This window comes from Phasianus colchicus, unplaced genomic scaffold (assembly GCF_987193195.1).
Source record: "Phasianus colchicus unplaced genomic scaffold, bPhaCol1.hap1.1 HAP1_SCAFFOLD_53, whole genome shotgun sequence".
Lineage (NCBI taxonomy): Eukaryota > Metazoa > Chordata > Aves > Galliformes > Phasianidae > Phasianus > Phasianus colchicus.
In genome coordinates this window covers 261493-273558 of record NW_028325230.1, presented here as the reverse complement: position 1 = coordinate 273558, position 12066 = coordinate 261493, and the positions used below count along the sequence as shown (strand labels likewise).

Sequence of the window (12066 nt, the reverse complement as noted above, 5' to 3'; positions counted from 1 at the left end):
GTGATCCCAGGTTAAAGTGTGAGTGATCCCAGTGTAAGCTGGGAGAAAAGTAAGAGTAAAGCCAGAGTAATGTGTGAGTAAGACTTGAATAAAAAGTGAGTAAAAACCAGAGGAAGTTGCAAGTAAAACCCTGAATAAAGTCTGGGCACATCTAGTAAGTGAGTAAGAGTAAACCTGGAGTGAATTGTAAGTAAAACACGAAGGTGAGAGTACACCTGGAGTATGGTGTGAGTAAAACCTGGAGAAAAGTAAGAATAAACAAGGAGTGAGAAAAAAAGGACTAAAAAAGGAGTAAAAAAGGAGTGAAAGTGTGAGAAAACTTGAATTAAAGTTTGAGTATACCTGGAGTGCCAGGAGAGGCTATACCTGTGTCAGATCCTTGGTACATAACAGAAAGAATTACACTGGTAGTTGTGCAATTTCTCCCTTGTCAATAGGGGGTGTGCACCCATCACTGCATTAATGAATAAAATGCCCTTCCCAAACATCTTTGCCTGATGAGAACTTTTTATCCTGAGCGTGTTTCTCACATTCTCAATTCACATCGAGTTTTCTCTTAATTTGCTGTGTTTGCCTCACTCATTACTCCCAGTTTTATACAGTTACATCTAGGCTTTTTTTAGACTTTACTCCAAGATTTACTCACGTTTTACTCTAGGTTTTCCCTCAATTTAATCCAGGTTCTACACACACGCTACACCGAATTTTATTCACATTCTACTCTGGGTGTACTCACAGCCTACTCAGGTTTACTCATATCTACTCTGGTTTTTACTCACAGTTTACACCATGTTTACTCACACCTTACTTTGTGTTACCGCACACTTTACACCGAGTTTACTCACACTTTACTCCGGTTTTATTCACACATTTTTATCTTTTATTCACATTTTACTCAAGGCTTACTTGAACTTTTCTTCAATTTTACTCATACTTTACTCTGGATTTACTCAAAATTTCTCCAGATTTTACCAACAGGTCTTTATCACACTTTACACCAGGTCTTTCTCACACTTTATTCTGAGTTTACTTACACTTTACTGCAGGTTACTGACACTTCTACATGGGTCTTACCTTCCACTCTGGCTTTTGTGCACACTACCTCAGGTTTACTCTCAATTTGTAAAGGGTTTTCTCTTACCTTTCTGCAGATTTTACTCACTCTCTACTCTGGATTTTACTCACTCTTTACTCTATGTTTTCTCTGACTTTGGGTTTTACTCACACTTTAAACTGGGTTTGCTCACACTCTATGTTTTCTCACACTTTATTTCAGGTTTACGCAGACTTGACTCTAGGTTTTACGCTTTACTCTGTTTTTTTTTCTGACACTTTACTTAAGGTTTATTCACACTTTACTCAGTGTTTACCCCAAATTTACAACTTTTACTGACTCTTTACTCCGGGCTTTACTTGCACTTCACTCCTGGTCTACTCACACTTTCATGCAGGTTTACTCACACTTTATTGCATTTTTCTCACACTCTACTCCAGGCTTACTCAAACTTTTCTTCAAGTGTTGCAAAGTTCAAACTTTACTCTGGGTTTACTCAAACCATTCACAGTATATATTTACATTTTAGTTCGGGTTTTACTCACCGTTTTTCTGGTTTGACTCACACTATTTTTTCTGGGTTTACTCACAATTTACTCCAGTTTTCATCCAAAACTTTCATCCAAGTTTTCTCATGCTTTTCTTTGGATTTACTCACATTCTTCTTTGTGATTACTCACACTTTAGTTCTGGTTTTCTCACACTCTGCACTGGGTGCATTCACAATATGGTTTTTCTCACACTTGATTTCATGTTTACTCAGTTACTTCAGGATCACACACACTCCACTCCCAGTGTACACACACTTCAGGTTTACTCCAACTTTTCTTCAGGCTTACTCACACTTTTATCTGTGTTTACTCAAACATTATTCCAGGTTTATTTTGAATTTACTCTGTGTAAACTCACACTTTACTCTGGGTTTACTCTTACTTTTCTCTGGTTTTTATTTTAGGGTTTTTTTTTTTTTTTTTTTTCCTACAGGTTTATTCACACTTTTCTTTGGATTTCCTCATACGATACTCCAGGTGTATTCACACACTACTCAGAGTGTTCTCACACCTTACACTGGATCTTATTCTAACTTTACTCCACGTTTACTCACACTGAACTTCGGCTATACTCACACTTCATACTGTGTTCCCACACCTTACACTGGATTTTACTCACACTTTATTCCAGGTTTACTCACTCTTTACTCTGGGTTTACTCTCAATTTACTTTGGGTTTGCTCACACGCTTCTCCTGGTTTACTCAGTCTTTTCTCTTGCTTTTACTCACACTCTACTCCAGGTGTTCTCTCTGTACTCCATGTTTACACATGCTTTACTCAGGGTTTACTCACACATGACTCCAGGTTTACTCACACACTATTCCGACATCGCTCACTCTTGTATCCAGGTTTACAAACAGTTTAGTCAGGTTTCTTCACACTTGACTTCAGCTTTACACAAAATTTTCTCTGGGCTTACTTGCACTTTACTTCAGATTTACTCAGACCTTACTTGAGGTTTGCTGACTCACTACTCTGAGTGTACTCACACTTTACTCCGGGTTTACACACAGTTTATCACTGAATCATAGATTCATAGATTGGCCTGGCTTGAAAAGGACCACAGTGATCATCCAGTTTCAACCCCACTGCCACGGGCAGGGTCACCAACCACCAGACCAGGCTGTCCAGAGTCACATCCATCCCAGCCTTGAATGCCTCCAGGGATGGGGCATCCACAGCCTCCTTGGACAACCAATCCCTGTGCTTCACCCTCTGACTGAAAAAGGCCACAATGAGGTCTGCCTGCAGCCTTCTCTTCTCCAAGCTAAACAAGCCCAGCTCCCTCAACCTTTCCGCGTAGGAGAGATGCCCCAGCACTCTGATTACCTTAGTGGCCCTCCTCTGGACCCACTCCTCTGGAGCTCCACGTCCTTTCTGTACTGGGGGCCCCAGGCTGGACGCAGTACTGCAGATGGGGCCTCACAAGAGCCGAGTAGAGGGGGACAATCACCTCCTTCTCCCTGCTGGCCACCCCTTTTTTCATGCAGCCCAGCACACAGTTGGCCTTCCGGGCTGCAAGTGCACACTGCTGGCTCATGTCCAGCTTCTCATCCACCAGGACTCCCAAGTCCTTCTCCACAGGGCTGCTCTCAAGGAGATCCTCCCCCAGTTTGTATAAACACCTGGGATTGTCCTGGGCCGAGTTCATCACCTTGTGCTTGGCCTTGATGAACCTCATTAGTTTCACATGGGGCCACTTCTCCAGCCTGTCCAGGTCCCTCTGGATGGCTTTCCTTCCCTCCAATGGATCAACTGCACTGCTCAGCTTGGTGTCATCGGCAAACCTGAAGGGGGTGCACTTGATGCCATCATCTACGTTGCTGATGAAGATGATGAAGAGCAGCAGTGCCAAGACGGATCCTTGAGGGACACTGCTTGTGACCACCTCCACCGTGACCCAGAACCGTTGATCACAACCTGTTAGCTGCATCCATTTCACGGTTTTATGCTTCTGTTATTGGTATTATACATCATAATGTCGTGTAAAGCACGGGTAATTAAAGAGCTAATATTCCAGTTCACTGGACCGGCAACTTTGAAGATACCTGGTTCTCAGAAGAGAAGAAGAGCTGCATATCCCGGGGTATTTCACGGTCAGAGAGGAAGATAAGCCATAAAATAAAATAGAATATCAGTCAAATGTGTTGTGGGTTAGGTGTCGTTGCCAATAATATATTAAGGTGAAAGGGACGCTGAATGCAATACCTGTTCCAAAGTATGCAGGAAAAAAAAGAAAGGGGAAAAAAAAAAAAAAAAAAAAAAGCCTGCATTTGATATGTAGCTACTAACACTCACAACTTATTGTCATTGGGTTTTAAGCAAGGGAAAAATAAAGCACTTTTATGCCTCAAACCAGGAATTGTTGAGATGTGTTTTCTCCCCCATCCTTTTGAGGAGGGACAGTGACAGAGGAGCACAGGGGGCACCTGGGAGCCTGGCAAGGTGAGCACAGCACAGCTGGGTGCTGAGTTCTAGGGTGATTTTGGGATCCCAGCCCTGCAGCATGAGGCTCCGTGTGCCTACCCCTCTGCAGGACAGCCTGGCCCCACCGCCCCACACGTAGCCCCCGGCAGCTCAGTGCAGGCACTTTGTGGGGCAGCATTCGTGCAGTGGTACAGAGATGTGCCCCCAACACAGCCCCTCATATCATGTCTTCCTTCTCACAACACATACTTCCTCCTCTTTAGCTCATCTTCCTCTTCATCACAGTATACCTTGGCTCACCTTTTAGCTCTTTTCCCCCAGTTTGGCAAATTTCCACTGCTAGATTTGCCACAATCAGCAACTTTCTGTCTTGGTGCAGTATAACTGCGAACAGTTCATACCAAACTCAAGAACAAGTCCTTGCACCAGGTGGAGGCAAAAAAAGTGATTTCAGTGCTTCTGTGAAACAGGATTGTTGATAAAAACAGGGCTGTTCACACACCAATCAAAACTAAACTGGGAAGATTTAATATGAGCACACACTGATTCTATTTGCTAATGTAATATATTGATCCTTTTACTAATACTTTGATCCCGTTTGCTAATCAAACCTATATCAGCCCCATGGTCCTTGCATCTCATTTGCCTGCAGATATGGAGATGGAACACAGAGGCTGTGAGAATGTCAGCACTGACCCAGAGTTCCTATGGGCTCCAGGAGAAAGAGAGCAGGGTGATGCCTCAGTACAAGTATAAGGAAGCCAAACATATGTATAGGAACATGATAACCATTAATGATAATTACACACACACATATATTTATGAACAGCAAAGAAAAATGAAGCTATTAACATAAATATGTATTATAATCTGTAAGAAACTTAATATAGGTGTGTTATGGGACACACTGGTAGTCATTTGTTGAGACAGATGTGAAGTTTATGCCTGCTGAAATGTGACCATGACATCATTTTCCTCACTGCATTCTTGAGCACCTGGTTCCTCATGCTGTAAATGAGAGGATTCACTGCTGGAGGCACCACTGAGTACAGAAATGACACCACCAGGTCCAGGGATGGGGATGATAGAGTCGAGGGCTTCAGATAGGCAAATGTGGCAGTGCTGACAAAGAGGGAGACCACAGCCAGGTGAGGGAGGCATGTGGAGAAGGCTTTGTGCCGTCCCTGCTCAGAGGGCATCCTCAGCACGGCCCGGAAGATCTGCACATAGGACACAACAATGAAAAGAAAGCACCAAAATAGCACAAAAATACCAAACACAAGAAGCCCTAGTTTCCTCAGGAAGAAGCGTGAGCAGGAAAGCTTGAGGATCTGAGGGATTTCACAGAAGAACTGGTCCAAAACATTCTTATGACAGAGAGGCAGTGAAAATGTATTTGTAGTTTGCATCCCAGCGTATAGAACCCCAGTGCCCCAGGCAGCTGCTGCCATGCTGGCACAAGCTCTGCTGTCCATCAAGGTCCCGTAGTGCAGGGGCTTGCAGATGGCAACATAGCGGTCATAAGACATGATGGTGAGAATGCAATACTCTGCCGATATCAGGAAGACAAACAGAAAGGTCTGTGTAGCACATCCAGCATAGGAGATGTGCCTAGTGCCCCAGAGGGCATTGGCCATGGCTTTGGGGAGAGTGGTGGAGATGCAGCCCAGGTCGAGGAGGGCGAGGTTGAGGAGGAAGAAGTACATGGGGGTGTGCAGATGGGAGTCGAAGGCTACAGCTGTGCTGATGAGGCCGTTGCCCAGGAGGGCAGCCAAGTAGATGCCCAGCAAGAGCCCGAAGTGCAGGAGCTGCAGCTGCCGCGTGTCTGCCAACACCAGCAGGAGGAACTCACTGATGGAGCTGCTGTTGGGCATGTGGAACTTCTGGGCATGGAGATCTGTCCAAGAAGTACAAAATTCAGTGACAATGAATTTCTGTGTGGAAAGTGTGCATTCAGCTCTGTGATTTGAGATACATTTCATGAGGTTGAGTTTGCCAGGAGTTATTCTGCCCTTTGTCTCTGAAGGAAGCAGTTTTGTCCCTGTGGGTACATGGGAATGTAGTGGTGTTGTGGGGACAGATTTTCTTTCCAGAATGCGTCAGATGAAATCACTTCTAATGCAGAAGTACTTTTTAGCATCTGCACAATTTATGCCAGAAATGTGTGGGAAGCAAATAGAAGTTTTAATGTTAGGTTTTTTGTTTTTTTTTTTCATACAAATACTCATCGTACTCATGATGCCCAAGGAGTTTTTGCCTAAATAAGAAATCCTGAGCACTTCTGCTGCACTCAGCATAGAAGGCTGTGAGTGAAAGTTGAGAGGCAAAGGGATTCACCTCTGCTTACTGCAGGGTAAGGGGAGGTGGTTGGACTTGCTTCCAACTGCTTTGAGTTTGTAAATTTTGAAGATGGAAGATGATTGCACTTCTGTGTTACATATAAAGAAGCCAGATCCTGCTGAGAGAACAAGAATGCACTGCCCATAACAAATATTCACCGTTTCTCCAGGGATCTGAGCAAGGTTTCATCATCACACTCTTGCAAAGGATTCCTACCAGTCATTTCATCAACAACACAGCATTTCCTTGCACATAGCCCTTCTCTGCTTCACCCCTGGTCTTGGCTCTCCAGGCTATAGGAAAGATTTGCATCCTTAAGGCCAGTTCACAGTTATGAAGGACACATCAGGGAGATGGCATCTCAAATAAGGCAAAGCTAACTCCTTCCCAGCCTCACAGACTGCGTTGCCCACAGTCCGAGGCAGTCACTTTCAGGCCCTGTGGACTGCAGAGGGTGATGGACATGTGCCTAGGGAGATGCTCTGCTCTGCTCTCTGGAGCTCTGTCTGCACAGGAGGTGATTCATGCATCGGACATGATGATCATGAGGACAGAGATGTTTCTGGGTGGGAGTTTCCTATGAGGAAAGTGTTGGCACTTCAGGATTATCAGTTGATGTGCTCAAAATTGACAAATGATTTACCCTTCCATAGAAGCAGGAGAGAGAAAAGTTGGCCTAAAATTCCCGCTTTTGTTATCCTTATACAAAGGTCCCTGGCAGTGCCCTGTGGTGCACTCTATCTGTGATCCCCCTGCCCCAGGCAGTAGCTGTGGCAGCAGAAGGCCCCTGCCCTGCCCTGCCCTGCCCTGCCGGGGGGCTCCATCCCCCCCACGTCTCCCCACAGTGCCCTGGGCAGCTCCCCAGGCAGGCTGAGTGCTGAGTGCGGAGTGCTGAGCCTGGCAGGCGGCAGAGTCCCTGCTCTGGCACACAGCCCCTGGGGCACAGCAGGGACCTGCTCTGCAGGACAGCCCTGGGCACCCGGCTGCAGCCCCGGCTGCACAGCCTGCAGCCGTCCTGGGACACGCAGCCCTCAGGGCTGTGCTCTGATGCTGCAGCACAGAAGCTTTCAGCTGGAGCAGGTCTTTTTCCATGATCAAGAAACAGTTTATGCAGCCTGACCTGTACTGGGATGTCCCAGATTTAGTGATCCCTCCAGGAAAAGCAGCTGCATTACCTTCAGTGAGAGTCTTACCTTGTCAAGGGCTGTGAGCAATGCTCCTTTAGTGAGTTTGCAGCCTAACGTGTCACACAGCCTGTAAGGTCTCCTTCTTCTGTCCCTGTCACCTGCAGATCATGCCCCCAGCCCTGCTGCGTGCTGCACTGGAGCTGCTCCTGGGCACAGTTGTCTCTCTGCGGTGCTGCCCATTTGTAGGACCTCCCTTTGTTCCAGGAGCCCAGCACAGCTCAGCAGCAGATGATGTGATTTCCTTCTCTCCATGGAGATATCCATGGCCCTCCTGAACTGAGAGCTCCTCCAACTCAACAGGGTCATCACTATAGAACGTACTTCAAAGTCAGCTCAACTAACCAACACATCCACTGGATTACAGAAACACAGTTGTTCCTGCAAGAAGAAATTTGATCATGAGAGAAACAAATGGCAAATCTGGAAATCCTCCATTCATGACTTGTAAATGCAGTCATAAGATTACAGAATCATAGAAAGGCTTTGGCTGGAGGGGACTTTGAAGATCACCTACTTCCAAGCCCCCAGCCATGGACCGGGTTGCCAACAACCAGATCAGACTGTCCAGCACCCAATCCATCCTGATCTTGAATGCATGCAGGGATGGATCATCCACAGTCTCTTTGGGCAACATTTTCCAGTGCCTGCGTGTAAGAAGTTTCTTTCTAACACAATTTAAAAGCCATTTCAATTTGTCCAATTACTATCAGGCCATCACATCCTTAGCCTAAAATTAGGCAACTCATCAGCTGATGGAAACCCTGGAGGTGAAGTGGGATTCTGTCCTTCACAGAACCATGGGAGCTGGGAGTCTCCTTAGCTGAGTTCAGATGTGCACACTGAGGTGTCTGTGTGTGAGCCCCTCGTCTGAATCCTTGCTCTTTATTCAACAGGGACTGCACTGCTCACACACAGACACAGTGATGACCAAGGTGCCTGGGGTGATCCTAGCTATGTGCTCGTGCTTGTAAACTGTGGTGGAAAATCTGTGAGACAGTTTTAAACAAGAGCAAGAAAAAGGACATAGGCAATTACAAAGCTGGCAGACTCTCTTAAGTACCTGGCATAATTATGGAAAAAAATGATGCTGGGAGTTACCGAGAAACACCTGAAGGACAATTCTGTCACTGGTCACAGCCAACACACATCCATGAGGGGTAGGTCTTATTAAACTTAATGTCCTTTTATGACAAGGTCACACTTCTAGTTGACCAAGGGAAGCCAGTTGAGGTTATCATTGAGGATTTCACTGGAGCTACTGATACTGTTACTTAGATAATTCTTCTGGACCAATTTTTCCTGCACTGGGCTAGACAGAAATATAATCTAATGTGTGAGCAGTTGGCCGATGGGTCTGGCTCTAAAGGGTTACATTAAATGGGGTTCTATCAGGCTGGTGGATGTTCACTAGCAGGGTTCCCAGGGCTCCATTTGAGGGCCACTTCTCTATAATGTTTGCATCAAGGACTTGCATGTAGGACTAGAAGATGTTTTGAGTACATTTGTTGATGATATCAAGCTGGGTACAGCTGTTTCCTCTACTGAGGGTAGAGAACACTTTGAAAGCATTGTGGACAAGTAAGAGAACTGGGTAAACAAAAAATGCACATGAAGTATAACCAGCACAAGTCCCCAATTCTGCACCTGGGTGTGGGCAACCCTGGATGTACACATTAACTGGATATGGGACACTGGAGAGCAGTGCCACTGAAAGGGATTGGGGGTCCTGGCCAACATCAAATGGAACGTGAGTCAGCAGTGTGCCCAGGCAGCCAGGAAGGCCAACTGTCCCCTGGGGTTCATTGAGCATGGCATTGCCAGCTAGGTGAGGGAAGGGATTGTCCTCATCTGCTCTACTCTGCTGCAACCTCACCTGGAGCACTGGGTGCACTTCAGGGCACCATAGAACATAAAAGACTTAAAACTATAGGAGACTGTCCAAAGGAGGGCACTAGAACTGAGAGAGCTGATGTTCAGAATTTCATTGAGATTGACTGCTTGTTCAGACTGGGCCATTCTCACATCCCACATCCTGGGATGAGACACACTGCCCACATGGCACTTGGGCCTCACGGCATCCTTGCACCCCATGCAGAGTCTGGCAGCTGCTGTCCCACAGTCTTTCATTTGACATCAGACAAACCTCCATCCCACTGCCCCAGGAAGGGCCCTGAGCCAGCAGGAGGGACACGATCTCCCTGCCAAGGCTCTGGGGATCAGGCCTTGGCCTTTCTGCTTCACAAGACAAAGGAGGCTTTGCTCAGCATCACAGCCACCATCCCAGTGCCTTGGTCTGCCTGCAATCATGGCTTCCAATTATCTGCTCTAACAAGTCCCTGGGGAAGCTTGCTTGTCAATGGCCCTCAGTGGGGCCCATTAATACTCCAAGAAACTTCACTGTTCCTTCTGACTTTGTCTTCTTGAGCACTTCATGCAATCTTCTCTGTGCACTGGAGGTTGATGGACTCAGCAGCAAATGCCCCGTGGGACCCATTACAACCTGAAGAGCCTTCCTGTGCCTTGTGCCTTCCTGTCATCTTCTTCAGGTGTTCAGAACTTGTACAGCAAATTGGAGAGGTATCTGAAAAGACCTTAAAGAGGAAGAGAATGATGGGCATTTATGAAAACTATTTATTTATTTATTTATAGTTGGGTTTAAACAAGAAGATGAAGCAGCACTTTGTAAATGGTATTGATCCAGGATGTCCCCTAACGAGCTTTGCCCCGCCACTGTGTGGACAAATGTCCTCTGCAGGTACCCAGCCCCATTTCTATTCCCATTGTCCCCATGGAACTTGCATCAGTTTTCCTCACATCACTTTTCTCCTCTGCATTCACCCACTCAGTGCTAAACCTCGTTTGCACCATCTCCTACTGGCTTTCCTCAGACAGTGAAAGATTTCTCTTTTTTTTTTTTTCTTTTTTTTGCCAATAGTTTTAAACATGATGCAATTGAATAAACTGTAGAGCAATGTAATCCACTGCATGCCTTGTCCAAGCCGCACCTAATGAGGTTTGTCTTGGGAATATTTGTGCAAGAAATATGTTAGGCAGAGATAGGAAGGCATAGATAGAATCACAGTTAAGGAGTTGATCAAAGAGTCCATCAGACATTGGAGAGATGTTGCAAGTTCCAATAATCACAGAATCACAGAATCACAGAATCACTAAGGTTGGAAAAGACATATAAGATCATCCAGTCCAACCATCCACCTATCACCAATGGTTCTCGCTAAACCATATCCCTCAACACAACATCCAAACGCTCCTTGAACACCTCCAGGGTCGGTGACTCCACCACCTCCTTGGGCAGCCCATTCCAGTGCCTGACCACCCTTTCAGAGAAGTAGTATTTCCTAAAGTCCAGCCTGAATCTTCCCTGGCGCAGCTTGAAGCCATTCCCTCTAGTCCTATCACTGTTACACGAGAGAAGAGGCCGACCCCCAGCTCGCTACAACCTCCCTTCAGGTAGTTATAGAGAGCAATAAGGTCTGCCCTGAGCCTCCTCTTCTCCAGCCTGAACAATCCCAGCTCCCTCAGCCACTCCTCATCAGGCCTGTGCTCCAGACCCCTGTCACAGAGTTAACTAGATCAGTTTATGCCCGTGACAGGGGGACAGTAGGCCCCTGCCCTCCCCACCCCCCGCCTGGCCCCACAAAATGGGAAGGAAGGAAGGGGGGAAAAAAAACATCGGCAACAATCTATGGAGGTAAACTTATTTTACTAACTATGATATCGGAATACAAAATAATACAATATAATACAATCTAATTGAAATTGAGACTAATAAATCAAATAAGATAGGAGAGAGAGTTCCTGAGACCGAGTCAAACCTGAAAAGCTTGGAACGGCTAGGAAAGCACCTCCAGCACCCACTGCCAGGCAGTAAGAGACCGCCCCACCCGGAAGGGTCAGATCCCATGACTTCCGTAATGTATAGGGATAGGTACATAGAATTAGAGCATTAACACTTTAATTGCAGTACGTGATGTTTTGATGTGGAATATTGAAAATAAAAAAAAACATAAAACCATGACATTCCACCCCTTATTCTACGTCATTACATCATGCTTAATATATATATATATATATATACACATACATACACAAACAAAATGATTAAAAATGCATCACATGCACACGTCTATATACATATACATAGAATTACTGTCTGCACTCCCCCAGCATCAAGTTTCCTTGTGGTACACATTGAACATCCCAATTTTTCTGCATTACCCACCAAGTGGACTCAGGTCCCTGGGCAAAAACAGTACCGCAGAGAGGTTTGCCCTTTCCAGAAGCTGGAAGAACCCAAACTGCTTTTCCCAACATGCTCTTTACATGTACAACAGGGACCTTATCTCCCTCTACGGAATGTAGGGAGCTGGATTGGGTAGGACCATCACGACTGATAGATCCTCTGGTATTTGACCAATCAGGTGGCTTCTGCCAAATGCTTCTCCCAGTGCTTAAATGTTCCGCCACCCATTGCTTTCAGCACAGTT

At 45.8% G+C, this 12066-nt stretch overlaps 1 protein-coding gene across 1 annotated transcript; it reads right to left on the bottom strand.

The window, feature by feature from the left end:
- Positions 1-4948: 4948 nt before the first annotated feature.
- On the bottom strand, positions 4949-7137 carry LOC149911891 (olfactory receptor 14J1-like). The gene has a single exon (XM_090133134.1). The coding sequence runs from the start codon at positions 6014-6016 to the stop codon at positions 4949-4951; it is 1068 nt and encodes a 355-aa protein (XP_089989260.1). The 5' UTR covers positions 6017-7137.
- Between the last annotated feature and the right edge of the window lie 4929 nt (positions 7138-12066).